We start from the raw sequence: 21686 nt of genomic DNA, 5'->3' as shown, positions 1-21686 counted from the left end.
ATTATAAAAATAACCAATGAATTGATGAAATAAGATTAGTAACCAGCTTCTGCAGCCGAGGATCAGACCGCCAGGGTCCCCTCCCTTGGCCGCGCCCATAGCACAATGCACCCGACCCCTTTGGCCCCTCGGACAGGTGGTGAGCCCATCGGATGCCTCCTGGACGCTTCCCTGGGGAGGTGTTCCGGGCATGTCCCACCGGGAGGAGGCCTCGGGGAAGACCAGGACACGCTGGAGGGATTACGTCTCTCGGCTGGCCTGGGAACGCCTTGGGATTCCCCCGGAGGAGCTGGAAGAACTGGCTGGGGAGAGGGAAGTCTGGGCCTCCTTCTGACCCGACCCCGGATAAGCGGAAGAAAATGGATGGATGGATGAAGATTAGTAACACTTTATTTGAAGGGGGTGAATAAACTGTCATGAAACTTTCATAAACATTACATAACACCTGTCATGAACATAAATAACCTTCATGAATATTTATGACTTGTCAAAGTGTGATTCAGTAAATTATGACACTTTTAATACAAAGTTGACATTCAAAATATCCTTATGACACTTGACATTAACCAATAAATCATTACTGTTTAAATGTTACTTTTAATGAAATAAACTTACCTAATTTTATAATGCAATTGGTAAAGAAATTTTGTAAAGAGAAATTCTTTAAATCAGTTCTGAAAATCCAATATGTTTTTCCTTTTCTAGAAGGAATTTAATCAGTTGATTGATGGAGTTATGAGACAAATGATGAAAAACAGAAATAATCCAGTTGCATTCACAATGGTCCACTCCAGAGTGAAGATGTTTTGACAGTTGCCTGAATGTCTTCCATCAGGTTTGAAGTTGACAGGAGGTGATGTTTCCTTTGATGCGCACTATGGGGTCTAGCTCATCAGTCTAGTCGACTTGGCAACAGAGAGAAAGAGTCCTGGACCTGGAAACGGAATCTGTAACAGAATCTTGCCTGTTTAAAAACAGACCTTAACCTGGGGTCCCTCTATAAAAAGAAAAAAAGCTTACATCAACACATTTTTCCCCCTCACTGTAGTGAAATACATTTATATTATAATGAAACTCATGTGAATACTCATACATTTCAACATAGAATGGACTGTATTCTACAATTCAAGTAGTTTCAGTTTAACTGCTTCATTGGTTGTTAGTTGATATGAGATGATGTTTCCTTTGATGCGCTGTATGGGTCCAGCTCATCAGTCTGGTCCACTTTGCAGCAGAGAGAGAGAGGAGTCCTGGACCTAGAAACAGAATCTGGAACTGAACTCCGAAGAGAAATCTGACCTGTTTAAAAAAACAGACCTTATCAACACAGGGTTATAAAATAAATAAATCTTAAATTTAAACATTTTTCCCCCTCACTTTAGTGAAATGCCTTTATATTATAATTAAACTGTTTTGAATACTCGTGCATTTCAACATAGAATGGACTGTGTACTAACCATGTCCATTAAGACATTTTAGTGCAGTTGGTCAGATGAAACTCAACCCACATTAAAACAAAAACAATGATTATTTTTTTCGTTTATTTTTTTGCTAAGAATTACATAAAAGAAGATTCTATTCTCAAGTAAATCTTTAAATAAAATTAATTAACGTTAATCTAACAAAAATGAAATACTGTGTCCTGGTTACACTTTCTTAATGCAAAAAATATATATTTTTAAGAGGTTTCAAATTTCATGCTTGTTTTCAATGTTTTCCATGGTTGTACAATAAAATTCACATCATACAAACTATTTTTTTAAAATGATAAACTCTTTACCTGTCAATTATTTGAACAATAGTAGGTTAAACATAACAGGAGAAAGCTAGAATTGGATCACCAATTTGTGAAATTGTACATTTCAACTCTTTTCCTGTGTATGATTTTATATTACAATCTTTTTTAAAATGCTCCTTCAAATTTGTTTTTGCTTTGTAATGAATGTAGCCATAAATTATGATTTCAAAACAAATAGTACACTGCTAAAATGTTTGTTAAAAAGCTCTAGTTAAACCTGGATTTCATTTTTGTACATTTAAATATGAGGCATTTTAAACATGATAATTTGCAAAATTATCTGGACTCATTGCATAAAGCAAATGCAGATATTTTTCTATTTAACTCCCAATTTTAGATTAAGGAAAAAATGTTAAACTGTTCATTTATATATATATTTTTTAAATATTTAAAGCTATGAGGTTTCATACTTTAAATTTTTTTTTACCTTCAATCGTCAGCACAAATGTAGTCGGGCAGTCCTGGGAATTGAACCCAGTTCCACAAATGGAAGTACCATTAAACTGCCTTTGCTTTTTTTGTGCTATGTGACAAGGTAAAGCAAACCCTGCATTAAGAACAGCTTCAAGATTTAACACATGTACATATTAATCATTATTCAAATTCAAAATCCTTTATTGATCCCAAAGGGACATTAAATATCAATAATATGCCAATTGTTAAAATGTTGCTTTTTCATTATTCCTTTTAGGTCTGTATCCAATTGTTCATCTTTCAAAGCTTAATAAATGGCAACTTAATGCAGGAAACGAAACCTTTTTCTAAGGAGAGGTTTTAAATTCCAATTTTATGTAGGAACTGTCCTCCTCTGATCAGTGAACACAATCAAATCTGATTTGATTGTGTGGTGTAGATATGAAAGTGTTGTGAGTGCAAGCGGAGCTCAAAGACCCCTTGGTTTGGTTTATCTTTCCCCATTTCCTTTTGTATGTCAGGTGTGTGTAAGTGGGATGTGGGCATCCCTTGTTTTTGCTCCCTGTCTTTCCCTCTTATTAATGTGCTTAACCAAATTTAATTGAGGAGGCAGTAGTTCGGAGACAGCTGCAGTCGTCTTGGAGTGGGTATCTTCTAATTATTCCCTGACTATCCATGTGAAAACAGCATCCCACTGCCCGTTTATGTGCGGCATATGGAACAACTGCTTCACTTTTCAAGCCTAAGGATACCTATTTGGCCATCCATGTGAAAACAGCATCCCACTGCCCGTTTATGTGCGGCATATGGAACAACTGCTTCACTTTTCAAGCCTAAGGATACCTATTTGGCCACCCATGTGAAAACAGCATCCCACTGCCCGTTTAAGTGCGGCATATGGAACAACTGCTTCACAGACTAACCATCAAAATGTTTTGAGCAACAGAAGTAAAGATGTAGTTAGTGGCTTTGCTTAGTGTTTAAAGTGCCCAATTTTTGTAAGTGCCATCACTCTTTCAAATGTAGCTCAATGTCTTGCAGTCTTAAACATTTTTAAATTCATTTTCATCAAGAAAAACCAAATATTTCAAAACATCACATGATTACAACCGCTCAAAAACACACATTACTCCCTCGTGATCACTAAAATATGTAGGCACAACTACGGCTTCAACTTTATGCATCTCTGATTTAACATAAACGTGATCTATTAATGTACCTTTTTCAGTGGTTGGCTGATCAACCATTTGTAGGTATCCTTTATCAGACATAAATTTTGAGATAGTTGATGACTTCAAAATATCATCATTAAAATCTCCAATCAGTGCTATTGTGTCGCTTTGTTTTTCAAGCCAATCAAACAAAATTTGTAAATTTATTTTAAATAGTGACAGAGGATATAATGGTGGGCGATAAATTACCCCAAGGACCATTTTTAAATTACTAAACCGGTACACCAAACACTCCAAATTCAGCTCTGGCTGCTGCAGAACTTCAAATTCAATGTCATTTGCACAATAAATGCCAACACCACCATGTTGTTGGTCTTGCAACACACTCAATTGTGGATGCCTGTTAGAATAAGATAAATGTCGTGGACGGTTGGAGAAACTGTAACCATCAATTTTTACTGTATCCGTTTGAGTTGAAGTCAACCATGTTTCTGTAACAGCAACACATTTAGGTTTCCATTTCTCTGTAAAACAAGCCAAATCTTTTACATGCCGAGATAAACTTTGCACGTTCATCAGGAATACAGTAAAAGGAGATTTGTTAAATCGGTCCAACTGAAAAGATCCACTCAAAAGGGGTCTCATATCCTCAAGAGCTACAGCAATGTCATCCTTACAATATATCCTCTTTTCATCAAAATCTTGAATCGTCAATCCTGAAAGACTTTTAACACGGCTCACGGCCACATAAGCTTGTCCCGGGGCAAAGATTTTACTAAAAGAAACAACAGCTTCCTCAACAGTCATTCCTTGAACTTTGTGTACAGTGCATGCCCATGCTAACTTGAGTGGAAATTGCCGCCGCAAGCCGCCTTTAACAGTGGCTCTGTCCTCCTCAGGTTCAATAGGTGTTGATCCTGCTAAATCTGATGATGCATAGTGGCAGCTCTTCCTCTTCTTCATGCCTACTCGATCATCATCAAATTTAACATAGACAACTTTAGGAAACTTGTCCTTTTCAGGTATTAATATTTCTGTCACAGTACCAACAACACCATTAGCTAAACCATCATTAACATCCACATTTTTACACAACATAACACGTGCTCCTTTGCCCAATAACAACACTTCTGATAAGCAGGTATTTGAAGCTTTTGCATGACTCCCTTCTAGCAACCTCAATTTTCCGTTTTTTTTATCATTTACATAATCCTGTGCCCCAATTCTAACAAATTCAGGACAAGTCTGATATAATTGATGAATATTGTGCTCGCTCACTTGTTTATTAGTCGCAAATATGTGCAAGGCTGAGCTAACCTCACCCGTTTCACAATGTTTTAAAATGTTTATATCATCAGGCAGCATTGGTGTACTTTTGGAACGAGTTCTCATCCTGTTAAGCAGTTGAGAAAATACAGCATCTTTTTGCCTCACAATTTCAGTTAATTCTACAATTTGAAATAACTCTGACCATATTTTTGTGGCAACACCCTCAGCGTATATCGGCTTACCTCGAACAGGGGGGAGCTGATAGACATCGCCGACAGTAATTATACTGATACCCCCATATACTTTCGTGGTTTGTTTAATCTGACGCAATCGGCCGTTAACATATGATAAGAGATTGTGATCGACCATTGATATTTCATCTATAATAAGAAGTTGAAGATCACTATATTTGACACGCAAGGAATTTAGTTTATCTTCGCCCAAAGGAGTGTACGGTAGGCGTACATCCTTTCCAATAGAAAAAGTGGTGTGGATTGTTGTCGCTTCTAAATTATACGCTGCAATGCCAGTGGGAGCTGTCAGTAATACGCATGTATTATCAGGAAACCTACACACAGTGGACAATAACCGTTTTGATTCATATTCAATTGCCTTAATTAAATGACTTTTTCCTGTACCGGCTCCCCCTGTAATAAATATGTGCAATGGTTCTGGATTTTTTCCATTAACCTTATTTAAACACCACTGCCGGATTTGATAAAAAACAGAAAACTGTTTTTCATTCAAAGATCTAATCAATGCAAGGCCTTCAGATCTACTCATTTGTTTTTTCTCAAATACTGAAATGTCTTTAGGGTTAGAACTTAAATCAGGAATATTTTCCTGAGCATCATTTTCTATTGGTTTCTCTTTTCGTAATTCAACACACTCCAAGCGTTCCAATTCAACCTCAGGACACAACTCTGCCCATGTATCCTCCAGCATTACATCACCAGTAACATTGTCCACAGCCTCAAAATGATCAGATTCCACCTCAAATTCACTCCTATTTAAATCTACAACAGACTTTACAGAATGTTTTGTTCCATCAACAAATCCAATAACACCAGTCCTGTAAAAGTCACCAAAGGTTTCACAATGTGCAGGTTTAAGTTCACTATCAGAGCGGTAAGGCAGAAATAACTGCATTATACTTTGATAAAACTTTTCTGGTTGTTTTGTTTCAGAGAAACGTGCATATCGAACAACTGCTGGTTTTGTCCGAGTTCTTTTTACAACAATCCCAAAGCCATTGTTCAACTTTACTGAATTTCTACATTTCTCATTTTTTGACAAAACACGATACTCTGAAGCAAACGTAGCCAGGCACATATCAGAAAACACATCTTCATTCGGCCTATTCTTATAGCGGTCAACTATACCGGTCATAAACATGTCTTCTGAGGTAAGATCCTGAGATGAAGCTTTTTCTCTCAAAACAGAGATGGGTAAACTCATTTTCACAATATTATCACCTGTTGGAATAAAAACAACTTTCCGAGAGCACTCCTTTAAATGCATGTTGGTCAGTCGGTACACGGCTTCTTGAGCACAAACATCCCGGTTATGTAAATAGACACTACCGAGTGTCTTTAAAGCCTCTTTAGCACTAACATTACCATCTTTAGCTGCTTCTCTCTGCGCATTTCCCAACAGAAGGCCAATTTCACGCTCACTTTTGGACATGTAAGATACTATATAAACACAGCATGCATATGCATCAACACAGTACTGGATATCAATATTTGCATTCCAAGCTTTTAACAGCGGCTTGCTATATTGATTAATCCAGATTTCATTAATTTGTCTTTTCAACACTACATGAGTATTCCTACTGGATCGCTTATATGCAGTTTCAAATAAACCTTGACTTATCCCCAAAGCTTGAAACATTTCTTCCACAGTACTATATGTACAGTTCTCATCCGAGATGGCATTCTTTACACTAGTTAAAATATCAGTTGCTCTATCTCTCTCAATTTGTTCCCAACTTTTCTTGTCCTTGCTAAGACATTCACAATCTGCCTTATCAGTTTTATCCAAATTGCATTTGCAAGTCTTCACTGGATCTTGATATTTTTCACCACGACAAATAAAGGTTCGGCAAGATGCAGGCCGTGGGAAATTAAAACGACAAACGGTTTTTTTCTTTTTACAAGATTTTGAATGTCGTTTTGAATGCTGCTGTACAGATGTAACAACTTCAAACAATGGATCTTCTTCAGTTGGAATTTCACATGTTACATACTTATCAATAAATGCAGTAACCTCTTCATCCGTGTTCTTGTCGAGAATTGGAGCACCCGAAATCCAAAAAAGGCAATGACAATGGGGAGAACCACGCTGCTGGAATTCTACACGATAATAGTAGTCTTCAATTTTTCCAATTGGATTTGAAGGAGACATTAAAACTTCTTTAACAAAAACATGCCATCTAAAATCAAACATTCTGGCAGCAGTAACAGGATTTTGACGCAGCAATTCACACTTATCTGCCCACTGCAACTGTTCCAAAGTCTGCGTTCGCCCTTCCTGCTTCAAAATGCTGTAAAGTAAATTTTTCCATCTCATATCAGCAGACGAAAACGAGGCAAACCATGTGGGTTTTCCCAACATTCTAACACAAGCTAGCAAGTCGCGTTGAGCCGACTGCCAGAAGGCAGGTGTTCCTCGAATGGGTTTCAAGAAGCGATACCCATCATCAAACTGTAACAACTTATTTAAAGAGTCCTCATTTTTTAATACCTCAGTCATATTTTGAAATGTAGGACTTGTGCCTTTACGCAATGCTATAGACACTTTAGAGACAACTTGCTCCAGTTCTGACATGTATTGAGCAAAGAAGATGTATTCTACATTACGTGCAAATCTACCATCAGCATGAAGAAGTCTGTTATTAAAGTAGCGGCTTAAAGTCAAACGATATTGCCGCTTTTCATGGTATGTATTATACCCCAAAGGAAACAAAACAGGGAAACATTTTGCTTCATTTGTACAATCAGAAAGCAATTTTACCGGGTTATTATTTTCACTTGGTGCAATATTCAACACATTATCAACATATTGATCCAAAGCTTCTTGTCCTATATCTACTGGCATAAGACAAGTGTCCTGGAACATGCAGTGTTGCTGTCTGTCATGTAAAAGGTCATCATCATTTTCATCTATGTCCTCATCTTCTTTAACACTTTCATTCTTTATTAAAACTGAACTATTTTCTTCTGGAGAAAACTCATTGATCCAAGATTCATTGAACTCTACATCTTTATAATGAGAATTACAATGTTTCAAGTACCGAAGAGCTTCCTGGACATGCATTGAATCGACATACTGATAATCATAATGACCTTTGTATGTCAATTTACGCTTCAACTTCACAGGTAACAAACAGCCTTCCATATTACTTCTTGGCAACAGGCTACAAGTTTCAACTATATTTGTAGGGACACATGTAACAGGTCCATGCACTCCATTTTGTCCACCTTTGGGCAAAGCCAGCATTTTCATAAATGGTATATGTAAAGCAATTAAGTGTTGCTCCAAAGTATTCAAACATGCCAATTGAGGTGGGATGGGATCAACAGATAAATTATTACATGAACTTTCTGGGGGTATTTGACCTTTGCTCATTTTATAATGGCAAGAATAACAGATATACAGCCTATTTCGACAGGTATTAAGAGTGCATGGAGATGCACACACATCATCACACCTATGCACATAATCGTCACTTATACATTTATCTGCAATTAAAGACATTTCTTTAGTTTTTCTGTACTGGTCTTTGTGACAATTCAATATCTGATGCTTGAACAACAGACGAAAGCAAACGCAACAAACAAAATTTGGCCCCTCTTTTACCTTCTCCAAAAATTGTGCAACAACAAAATCAAACTCCTTTGACTTTTCTTTAATCTCCCGTCTTTTTAGCTTTACATCTGATATTATGTGCAACTTATGTCCTGGATAAAGGTATTGCTTTTTACTTGATTCTTTTACTTTTTGTCTATGAGATTCATTTTCATTATACTTTTTAATGCTCATTTGCTTCAGTTTGTCTCGATAAGATTCGTCTTTCTTATATTTCGCAATGCCAATTTGCTTCAGTTTTTCTCGATAAGATTCGTCTTTCTTATATTTCGCAATGCCAATTTGCTTCAGTTTTTCTCGATAAGATTCGTCTTTCTTATATTTCGCAATGCCAATTTGCTTCAGTTTCTCTCGATGAGATTCGTCTTTAGTATATTTATTAATAGTCCTCAGCTGAACCTTTTTTCGATAAGTCTCATCATCATGATATTTTGTTCTACTCGAGTTTTTCTTCTTTTCCTTGTATAAAAAATTTGTCTTGTATTTGTTATTCTGCTTAAATTTTACTTTTTGCATATATGTCATTTGAGTTTTGTATTTGATCATTTCCTTCCCATTCCTTTTTTGTCTTAAATACATAGAAAAACTGTAGTTTCTTTTTTTGCTCGTTACAGTTTGTTTTGCATCTTTCTGTACTTGGGAAGATCTTGTTTGAATGGATTTTGTCAGTAATGAACCACTTGGATTACAAAGTTCAAAGCAACAGTCTTTATTAGCCTGCTTTACACACATAACGGCATCAAAATGATTATTACAGTTCTGAAGATACAAAGCTTCATGAGTAAAATTACTGTTATTTGAACTGTATTTGCTCCACTGTGTGCCATTAAATACATAAATGTCCAATCCCAACATGATTGCAGCAGATTTAAACTCAATTTCGGTAGCACAGTGACCCAAGTACTTCATCTGTGACTGGTTAACATATTCTGACACAGAAGCATAATCTCTTCCCAGAAACTCTTCACATTCTTCTACATTCTTGGTTATATATGAAACTACAGCAAGTCTAATTTTACGGTGATTGTTCTGTGAACCGCTGAGTACATGAGATATAGCTCTGAAAAAACTGTTGGCATCATTTACAATATTTTTAGTTTTACACACACTTCCTAAAGGCCCTCCCAATTTTACTGGTTGGAAATTGTTTTCTTCAAAGTCTATTTTTAGTTTGTTGCACAGAGTTTTAGCAGTAACTTCAGACAGGGGAGTAAATAGCAAAGTCTCTTGATCATCTTGCACAATACCCACACACTCCTCTTGCACAAAACTCTCAGTTTTGACCATCTCTACAAGAGCGATTTTTTGTTTTGCAATAGCTTTCCGAGTTTTACATTTCCCAGAAACATCTTGATTTGTGCAATAACCATAACATATTTGTGACTTGGGCTGCTTTACACAAAGAACATTCTCATAATGATTATCATTAATATTTTGCAAATAGAGACCATGATTGCACAAACTGTTTGTAGATGTATATTTAAGCCATTTATCACTACAATAAGTAAAGATATTTATGTCAAAAAAGTCAGCTGCTGCTTGAATCTCTACTTCAGTTGCCCAACTGCCAACATATTGCATCCTTGAAGTCCTAATATATTCTGACATGGAACAATACTCATTTCTGAGAATACTTGTATACATTTGGAAATTCTTTTTCAACTGGTTTGTGACAGCAAGCCGAATTTTGCGATGAGATTTCTGATTGCCACTGACAGCTTGACTAAGTGCTCTAAAAAAGCAGTTTCCATCACCTACTATTTTTCTGTCATACATGGCACACCCAGTTCACCAACCATGCAAGATACAGAATTTGCCCGTTCAAACTCTACATTCAACTTGCCACACAATGACCGTGCAATGTCTCCAGAGATGGGGTTAAAATACAATTCCTTACTTTGGACATCAGTAACAACAACATCATCATCACCATCATCCCTGTTTGATGTTTGCAGTTGTAATGAAAGTCCTCCATAAGAATCCTCCTGTATATCACCATTGCTCCCTTCAAACAGACTAGTGCTACTTGGAACAGCAGCTGAATGTTCAGATACACTTTTACTTGAGTCCATCTTAACAATATCAACTCCACTGATCTCAAAAACCTCCGAGTGACATTCAGTTCAGCAGAAAGCCTTGTAAGATATGCAAAGACATCATCTATACAGTTAAAGTAAAGAACAACGCTCTTACCATGTGCATCTACCATGCCCTCATTGTTACGTGCATGGGAGTCTACAATAGCATAACGCCCACTATTACTGATGAGAGCACAAGTACTGCCACATACTGTCATAAAGCACGTTTCATACTTTCCACACATCTTACTCAATCCATCCCAGAGAGTAGTAAGCACATCCTCCTCTATTAACTGTCCTCCCATTATATCCACATCTCCAGAAGCATAATCTGCATGATAAAAACATTCAAAATGCTGTCCATCAACATGAATATTTTCAGGCAAATCTGGAATAGCAAGAAGCTCATGTCCACCACTGATTAAATGGCCGTCATGCAAAGCTGTGTACAGCTTATCACCTACAGTCAGTACATCGTCCAATATCTCAATATTCCACGAAAAAACGCTTGTCAGTGTGTGCTTTGTTAAAGCTACAAGACTAATGGCTGCACACTGAAGTCCACCATATGTAAAGCGATCATCACCCTGATGAAATGACCCACTGAATGATGCAACATGGCTACTGGAAGCATGGCATGCATCTGTAGAATGTGTGTCTTCAGTCAGTGCTGTGCATGTTTCCATATTACTGCACATCTCTTTTACAGAAATGGCATAGATTGCATATTCGGTTGCATATAAGGATTCCCCAAGTTTGTTCAAATGAACCATTAAATCAAGTAAGCTTGTGTTAAACACCACTACAGGCGTACCAGATTCTGATGCTAAGCCTCCGAATTCCGTGTTCCAAAGTCTACAACAGCAAAGTACTCTCCATGCTGGATTACCAAGGTAGTTGCATCATGAAACAAAAGATACACATTCCATTTCTCATCAAATACATTTGTAATAGTTCAAAGAGTTCCCCCTCCTGGTCAAAATCACATGTCACCATGTCACAAATTCCTACATTCCACTTTCCACCAAAAATCGTCTGATCTTGAACCAACTTGCACAACTCTGGCTTTGAGCCTATGCTGGGTCTTTCTCGAGCAATATATTCCGCCAACTTGCGACCTTGCACAGAGACTTCATCTACATCTGACGTCTTCCAGGTACAAATGGGAGAAATGTGATGTTTTATTGCGGCTACAATACTGCAAGACATGAGGGTCCCAGATGTAGACCGATTACTACCAAAAAATGTCCCTGGGACAAGAGCCGACTGCAACCCCTCCGAACACCTACATAAAAGATCAGTCTTACCTTTGGATGACGTCGGCGTGCACTGGCAATCATTCCTCTCAAGCGTCTAGAATGGAAATTTTAAAAACGTTAAGACTTCTATATTTTCACTTTATTAAGTCTTTTTCCTTAAATGAAAAATGCTTAGCGGAACTGCACAAAACAATTACTTAAGTTATTCAATAATCTCAAATAATTGTAAAATATATGCACATAATTTGAATGTTTCATTTTAGCATTTCTTACAACATAAATACGTAACATGTACAAGCAATTAAAGATTATTGTAGAGAGGTTCCAACTAAAATGTGTATTACAGTGGTCCTGCAATCAGTGTTTTTCTTTGCATTCTGTTAATTGGTTATAAATGTCAGAAGACACAAAACATTCCCTACAGTCTAACTCTTATCTACAGTCTGGTTCTTTTCCTAAAATATGTTAGAAAGCAAGCTTGCATTACTTTTTTCTCCAAAAGACAAATCAGATAACATTAAACATGATACCCATCTATATTTCATTTTGTACATAGTATACCACATGTACCATTACTTTTGATATACATATTTGTGCTAACACAGCAGTCACCATTAAGCTCCAAACAAATGACGCATTTCCAGTAAACTATGACATCATTTAGCATATTACCTTCAAAAGTATTTAAGAAAGTAGACATGCACAACTGCTACATCCAAAAAAATAAAAATGTACAAACACTTCCAACACAATTGAAAACCTCACCCTTTTCTACTGCATTTATATTCTAATCAAAATAAGCACGATCTCTTGAGCATTTTTGGCCTAAAATATATACTAAGATTTCCTCTTTATTTTAGAGATTCTACATCTACTCAAGCTAACACTACATCTGAAACATTGTTACAATCCAAAGAAATATCTTTTGCATTATCTTAAATAGTCAATTGACATTTCAGTAATTCATTGAGGGGATTCTGATTAATTGCTTACACTTTGTTACTTTTTGTACAGATAATCTGTCCTTGCAAAATATTTACATGTAACGTTTCAATCTTATGGATTGAAACATATCCAACATTATGCATAACACATTAAACAAATAAGTTATACTGTATTATTCCAAATAAATTAGATTTTATGACTATTAGAAAATATTTTTCTTATTACACACAATGATAAACATCACAATACATACCAACTGGCTGGGAGGACTCGCCGACAGACCAAGACAGTTCAACATCTCCTGAGATTCACAAGGCAGCACATTGCAGACAGACATCTTGGCTACTTTAGCTTTAGCCTCAACCTAAAACCAAATGAGACCAAAGCAAAATATTAAACTTGCTTTGCACAAAGTCAACAAAGATTCAATATAACGTGTTTTCAGTTAAAACACAACTCAATATTTGTTATACATTAAACCTTCATTTGCAAAATACTTTTATTCTACAATAACAAATTATTAACTTATGCTTTCACAAACCTGCTGTCTCCCAGCTGACTTCTTTTGATGTTCCACAGACTTTGTCTATAACAAACATTTCAGGTTTGGATTCTTTATAAAAGAAAATACTAAGATGGTAAATGGTACTTCCAGTCTTCTGCAAATTACCTCATTGCCTGTGTGAACATCTGAAAGGTCTGATGGAGAGACCGTTTCCATGGCAACCAAGATATCAGGTGAAAAACGGGAAGGATTCAACAGAACGGAACACTTTCTTAACGATACTGGAGTCCCATCAATCTGCAAAATAAAACTTTTAATTAAGATACCAGTAACATTTACAATTAGATCTTATAAATCGCTACAAGCCTCAAATACCTTGTGATGAACCACCCTTGTCTTCAGTGAATCAGAAGATTCCAATTCCCCTGAGTGGTTCCTCTGTAAAGATAGAGCACATATGAGTTGTTTAAGATATTTAACAGTTAAAGAAACATCTTTCTTCTACTGCAAGGAAACTGCAAATATATCGATACCTTTCTGCCAGATCTCACAAGAGTCCACTCTGAAGATGGCAAAGATGGGACTCTTCTTTCCTCCCCTTTCACGACAATGCGAGGAACAAATCTTGGTTTGTAACCAGTAGCTGCCTGACTCTGTACCGGTGGCTTTGGAGTTGACATTTCGAGATATCGATAAGCAAACATCCACATGAGTTTCTGGAGAATGGGCATGCCGTGGTCATCGCTGAGGTGGATCTGCACACATTACAATGAGAGATAAAATTAACATTCCATAGAAATGCACAATTTTACCTTCCTATTTTGAAAATGACTATGTACTCACGCCATCAGGGCTCCACAGATTGAGACGCTTCAGAGGAAAGTAGTCAGCTACAGAAAAATAGGGGATACCTGAAAAGACCAGGATAAAAAAAAAATAAAAAATCATACATTCCGTTCATCAAACACAACATACAAAGACCTATAATACATTTTACCAAAGAGAAACGTATTAAATACCTACCAAGCTTTGCTGCCCTGCGATGAAATTCTTGCTGAAACAAGTTCTGCTTCTCTAGGGATTCAGTCAAGCGCAGGGGGAAGCCAGTACAAAAAACCTAAGAAAAACAACCCATTTAGACATTTATGCTTATATCACCGTTTCTCAATTCCACACCTCAGTGAATGCTCTGCATTTTACATATGTCTAGCAAAAGGGAAATACCTAAAACATGCTAGACAGTGGTCTCTGCAAACTAAAATTAATGAACACTGCTTTACATTCTTGCTGAAAACACAGTACATACCTTAGGCCAACGATACAAGACGGTCAAAAGGTACTTTTCAAATTCCTCTCCTGCTTCCTCTGGATTAAGGGATGCAGTAAGATTATTTGAAGGGGCCGTCACACAGACAGCATCAGGCTGACGGGGAACAACAGCGTGGTAGGCCTCAATGCGCAAGTCAGCTGCAGACGCACCAGGAGTGCACATCACTCCAAAATCAATGCATCCATCCGAAATCTTAACAATCCCATCAGCAAACGATCGCAGATGAGACGCGCCAATCAGCAGCACAAACTTTAAAACAGAGAAAAACATAGAAAGATGAGAAATATGTAAACATTCCATTTGAAATGAATTCTAATTACACTTACTTTTCCATCAGAGCGCTCCTCCGGAATTACAAGCTTGTGACAATGATTGGTAAATGAGCTGGAGGGCCAGTCTTTAACTCGATGTCGCCAGCCGGTTCCACTCCCTATTGAAGAACAAGCAAAAATAGAAATAAGTATTTTAAACAACTTAAATAGGTACTCTGAATATTTCATATGGATCAAATACATCACATTTAAAAAATGTAATTAAAATAAACACCAACGTGAAACAAAATCACTGGAAGTCACTGGGATTCCTACTCGGACTCGAGCTGTTTCCATTCGTCGGACAGCAGCCAGAGATCTTCGATAAGATTTTCCTCTAGGCATCTGCATTTAAACATTAAAGGATTCAGTGGCATACAGATTTATAGATGATGACAGCAATATAATTGAAAAATGTATTAAAAACAAAAAATATTAATCACTCCACAAATTTAAAGATTTTTGCCATTGCTTTTATAAAAAATAAAATGTATTTTTTTTAAATCATAGCTTTCATAATTTACATTATGTAAAAATGACAATCACTAAAAGAATCCAGCAGTAGAAAATGTACCAACTAAAATAGTTAATTCTAAAAAGCAAACAAAAAAGCAACCTCAAAACGCAGCTTTCACAGCTTAAAACCCCTAATTTTCCTTAAAATGAATTAAATCCAAAAAATACCCATCAAGTCTCAAATTTGAATCAGGATACTACCATATTTCTCATGAATATCACGTATTATACTAATTAAAAATATCGACTACAGATACACAACCTGAATGAACCAAAATGCAGATGGTAATCAGTAACTGGTTTTTTTCAGTTAAAAACGGAGCATAATGGATCATAGCTATGTGCTTAAGCCCTAAATGGGTCAGTGTAGTTAAATTATAGTTAAGTAAGGGTGTCAATTTAACATATGATCCATAATGTTTTGGCAAAAATGACTTGATATAATATTGGGGATTTACCCAGCATTAAATGAATTATAAATAACCATTTGGTGTTACAAACTTCATCTTATACAATAAGACTAATGAACATTTTCAAAGGCCTGAATGCTAATGTTATTAGCAAGCATTTTTTAAACTGCATAAATCCTCTTCCTGAGCAACATCTGAATTCTCCTCCTGGTAAATAACACTTGTCTGCAACCCAGTAATATGGAAGTCTACGGTAGCTCTGAAGAAACTTTTCTTCCATTTAATCCACTCGAACCCTAAGCAAAAGGATAAAGATTTACTGTACTCTGGAATCCAACACTACAAAAAGGTGCTTGGTGTACAATATTCTGAATTAACTTCTATATTATAGTAGAAATAGATACAACTACACTGGACACCAACTACATCCAAGTAGCTAGCCGCTACAAGCCGACTCCATCCAAGTAGCTAACGGCTACGAGCCAACTACATCCAAGTAGCTAGCCGCTACAAGCCAACTCCATCCAAGTAACTAGCAGCTACTAGCGGCTACGAGCCGACTACATCCAAGTAGCTAGCCGCTACAAGCCAACTCCATACAAGTAACTAGCGGCTACAAGCCGAAAACATCCAAGTAGCTAACCGCTACAAGCCGAAAACATCCAAGTAGCTAGCCGCTACAAGCCGAAAACATCCAAGTAGCTAGCCGCTACAAGCCGAAAACATCCAAGTAGCTAGCCACTACAAGCCGAAAACATCCAAGTAGCTAGCCGCTACAAGCCAACTCCATCCAAGTAACTAGCGGCTACAAGCCGAAAACATCCAAGTAGCTAGCCGCTACAAGCCGAAAACATCCAAGTAGCTAGCCGCTAATGGCCGAAAACATCCAAGTAGCTAGCCGCTACAAGCCGAAAACATCCAAGTAGCTAGCCGCTACAAGCCAACTCCATCCAAGTAACTAGCGGCTACAAGCCGAAAACATCCAAGTAGCTAGCCGCTACAAGCCAACTCCATCCAAGTAACTAGCGGCTACAAGCCGAAAACATCCAAGTAGCTAGCCGCTACAAGCCGAAAACATCCAAGTAACTAGCGGCTACTAGCGGCTACAAGCCGACTACATCAAAGTAGCTAGCCGCTACAAGCCGACTCCATCGAAGTAACTAGCGGCTACGAGCCGACTACATTCAAGTAGCTAGCCGCCACCAGCCTTTAAGTTAATGCAAATGAATAAAGCTCTACACTTATTTTCAAACGCAACAAACGTCAGTCATAACATCTTTAACAAACACATGCAAGGACTTACCTCGACGAAAATATCCTCGAAGAATTGATGAACCAACAAAATATGCTTAAAAGCTATTCAGTAAAGTTCCGTCTGGTGTTTGAAAAGTTTGCTAACTCGAAGCTCACACGAAGCTAACTCAGAGCGTGTCTGTACAAGACTGACTCATTTCTCAAGGAAGACCGTAAAAATGGCCACTCAACCGATTGTTTAAAAAAACCAACCAATGACATAACAGCATAACTCTACTTCAACCAATAGAGCAAACTGTGCATGACGTCACCGGACTATACACGTTCCTCATTCGCTGCAAACCATATTTGAAGGCAACAGCATAGCAACGGCTATGGTAAGCAGTTTTATCATACATTCGGTTTCATGTGTAACATTCTAGGTATCTTACAAAGCATTTTCACTTTAAAAAGCAACATTTTGACTATCTAGAATGAACATTTACGATATATGCGTTGACTAGTAAGACTAAGAATTCAATATCTCTTAAATTCCTTGTAAGCCCCTCTATAATGCCATTAAGCAATCTATAAAGAGTAACCTGCAAAATTTTAGGTTCTCTGGAAAGCTGTTGTAACATACATTCCATTTCATATGACTATCATTAAAAACATTCAATTGCCTGAAGAATTACAGATTACATGCACAAAATTGTTAGTAACTTTAAAAGACTAAAAAGGTCTTTGAAATATGCCATATATTGTAAAGAAATGCGTTTGTGCTTTGCAATGCTACTTCAGAAATCTCCAAAGAAATTTCTATTTATAGAATCATGAAAAACACAAAAAACTTCTAAACAATTTAAAAAAGTTATTTATATGATTCTGATAATAATTACCTTTATTTTTCCTCATTATTTATGTACATTTATTTTTATACAAGTCATACTTGTTTTTATTAAATTAACTAGCTATTTTTATATACTAATAATAAAAGTTTGTTTTCATGTTTAATAAAATTATGTATCTAGTAATACTGTGATTTTTCCAGCTATTAACCTTCCTTTCTGGAACAGTCATGCTAAGAGCTTCTGTAAAATAATATATCAGATTATATGCAGAATAATCTGATATGTTAGATTATTCTGCATGTTTTTAATATCACATGCATTAAAAACATTGTTACAACCTTTGGTCTCAAACTTTGAACTAACCTTTATTTTCTTTCATTAGGCTCCTTACTATGCATCTCATAATGGAGAATTGATATTTAATTATCTAAATAAGCAAAGTAGGGAAATGATCTCATGAATCAGACGATTGAAAATATCAACCTTTGTATTTTAAATTTCCATAATAATATTATAAATGATAGATCTTTAGGAGTATGTTACTTTAGTTGAAATATTAATGATGATTTTTTTTAAACTGGAGGAAAGACTGCTATAAAATAAGTAAACCGGGAGTTTCTATGTGATCTTTTGGCTCTAATAACTTTGACTCATGTTTCCATTACTGAATAACAATTTCTTTGTGAAAATATATTATGGCATATAAACCAGTCCCTGTTGGACATGCATATGAAATAATGACTACTTTTTAAACTATGACTACTTAACATCCACTATAATGTACTTTTCTCGATCTATGATTATCAGAATTCATTTTGTCTTTAATTTGCCTTATAAAAAAGGGTCCACACTTGTACCCACTAGGTTAATCAAACAGCTGTACTCAGTACATGGCCCTATCTGCACCAGATATTTTGTGCATTGCCAGGGAGCTCTGCAAAACGATTTAAAGTCTAGTGATTGGGGATGGCAAAATCAGAACAGCGTTAGGGTAACGTAAAAAAATAGGTGTTCCGGCTTGACACATAAATCGCGCACATCATTCACGTAAAGCAGCATAGGAGAAACTAATAAGATGGATAAAACATCAGAATTAGCATAAATACATATGACATAAGACGTTTGAAGAAAATAAAACAAAATTGTTTTATTACTGCATTTTAATTGTATCACTGTATCCTAATCACATTCATGTACTTCACCCTCAACTTATTATACATTTTACATTGAATGAATAAAGCAGATTTTATGAAGTGAGCCCATATTTAAAAAGTGAAATGTTTTATTTGAAAGTGTTATAGAATATTCTCAATAATGTGTGATATTTATTACTCACCAAACAAAATCCTTCACTATCTTAGCAAATGAAAACTATTTACTCCTTACAAATAATTTTTGTATTGTGTAAAAAAACACCTTGTACACTATAACAATTTAAAGTATTCTTCTTTGTTGATCTAACCCAATACCTTAATTATATTGAACAATGCAAACTATTACTTAATATTCAAACATGAACATTACAAATCAAGACAAAAAAAATAGCAAGATAATAAAATACGTATTCTTCTTTGTTGGTTGATCTAACCCATTTTCCATAAAACATTACGGTACCTTTAAAGTGCATTACAAAACCTACCACCTAATAAGAATGTACCAGCTAGATTTTAACCCTCTTAAAAAATGGTTTATGAATAATGTTTCTAATATTACAATTATTTTAGAAAGGATTGTAAAACATTGTGAAAATTACTAATGAATTTGTTCCATTACCTGCTGTGATCTACTAATCATTCGTAAAAACTTCTGTACACCACTCAAAAATAGATCCCCAGTAAACAAAGAAACCACCTAGAAAATGTCCTAAACTATATCCTGTTCCACAATGAAATTAGAAATATCCACAAGATTATGAACAGCTATTCATATGCACTACATACTTAACATTCACAAAAAAATGGCAAATCCGACATAAAAAAACTCTTAAAACAGTTAATCTCTCACCATTTATGAAAAACTCACTAATCTAGAAATCTCACTTTATCTGTCCCTGAAACTAAAATGCTTGCCTTAAAAACTGTTGTTTCCAACCTTGAAAGACAATGTTCTTTTATAATATTACACAAATATTTAAAAACAAAATTACTAAACAGAAACTCCACACCAAACCACTTTTATTATAAATACTTAAGTTATAATAGTAAAAACACACCAAAAATCAAATTCACACCAAAACTATTTACAGAAAAAAATGTCACTACGTTAATTATCTTGATCACACGTTGCCTCTGCTTCCATCAAGCCTTCAACATCATCCACAGAAAAATCTTCAGTCTGAGTGAAGAAATCCTTTTTTTCTGCAAAATATTAACATTAAAAAAATTAAAGACAGATTAAATGCTGTATTGAATATACTACACAAACATATTCCAACACTCAACAACATGAAAAAATAGGAAGTACTAAGCAAGAAAAATTTATTCCTTATCAACATATGTGCATGTCTTACAATGTTCTTGCTTTCTAACATTAACTTTACAAAAAGTATTACATAATGTTTAATTTATTTGAAAACTAATGCATATATTTCCAAAATAATTTGAATTCTAAAAAAAAATACATGATTTACTACTCACAAAAACCACATCCAAAACATAGCAAAGTTGCTTTAAACCTGCTGATCAGTTGATTTTTTATGACCTATGTAAAAATGCACCTGCTGTAATTTTTAAACCTTTCATAAATGACTAACACTTGACTATTTGCTTGTTGTTTTAAAAGACATATTCATAACAATAATAAAATTCACACAGATATTATATAAACTATAACATTATTATGGGCTACATTGGATCAAATATAGCACAAACTATACAAAAACAATTGACCAAAATTAAAGAACTACTTTCTTACAAATATGTTGTATCTTCAAACAAACGCAACTATTTCTAAATTAATATCCAAAACAAATAAATAATTCATATGTACAAACAGCAACTTTCTCACATGTATTTCTAAATTTTTTACAATAAAAAATTTGGTATAAAGTAAGGCAATTACAATATTTTAATCCCTGGAAATTACGCATATTATTTTAGTTAAACATGAAATTCTCCTGATCTTCGGAGGTTATGCACCTTATCCTTGAGTACTTTTTTGTGAAGTGAACACAGATAACATTGCAAAATGTTAATTTTTTTAATTCATTTCACAAAACATATAATACACCTAAATATATTCAAGCATTTGAATTTTGGAAAAATAATCTCTATCTAATTAAGATATATGAAAAGAATCCTAGTCTACTATAAAGACAAAACTGTCCACTTACACTATCATTATTACAAAAGTACTAAATATATGCAATTGTTATTTTGTAGATAAACTTTCACTTCTATATTTTCAAATTTTTATAATTCTTATGATTAAACTCTTTCATAAGAAATTATTTTTTACATGAAGAAACAGAAAGAATCTAAGAAAAATATTTTTCATAAGCACTGCAAATACCAAAGATCCCATTCAATTACCCAATTTTTCATTCACAAAAAGAACTAATCTGTGAATGACCCTTATAAATTGATATCTTATAAATAAATTTGTTTCTTCTACATGCTAAAATGATACCTTTCATAAACATTAAAAATTATTTAAATGCCTACCGTCATCAAAAAATGCCGCACACGCATGCAAAATGTCCATATCCTTTTGAGCATTTGAATATT

General features: G+C 35.4%; 1 protein-coding gene across 2 annotated transcripts; it reads right to left on the bottom strand.

Annotated features, from left to right (window-relative positions):
- Nucleotides 1–1008: 1008 nt before the first annotated feature.
- Nucleotides 1009–17360, bottom strand: LOC145550546 (uncharacterized). 2 transcript variants are annotated; one of them, XM_081604443.1, is made up of 13 exons: nt 17181–17360; nt 15191–15296; nt 14967–15070; nt 14617–14889; nt 14334–14427; nt 14154–14221; nt 13844–14065; nt 13686–13748; nt 13476–13607; nt 13347–13391; nt 13059–13169; nt 11909–11954; nt 1009–1299 (listed from the first exon to the last, which is right to left on the bottom strand). In XM_081604443.1, the coding sequence occupies exons 2-13, from the start codon at nt 15294–15296 to the stop codon at nt 1160–1162; spliced, it is 1404 nt and encodes a 467-aa protein (XP_081460569.1). In that variant the 5' UTR covers nt 17181–17360; the 3' UTR covers nt 1009–1159. The 2 variants fall into 2 exon arrangements, with proteins under 2 accessions (XP_081460569.1, XP_081460568.1); XM_081604442.1 differs by lacking the exon at nt 17181–17360 and having other exon boundaries at nt 15191–15418.
- Nucleotides 17361–21686: the final 4326 nt, after the last annotated feature.

Source organism: Poecilia reticulata, unplaced genomic scaffold (assembly GCF_904066995.2).
Source record: "Poecilia reticulata unplaced genomic scaffold, P_reticulata-male-v2 Scaffold_80, whole genome shotgun sequence".
Taxonomy (NCBI): Eukaryota; Metazoa; Chordata; class Actinopteri; order Cyprinodontiformes; family Poeciliidae; genus Poecilia; species Poecilia reticulata.
This window is presented reverse-complemented; position numbering and strand designations above follow the sequence as displayed.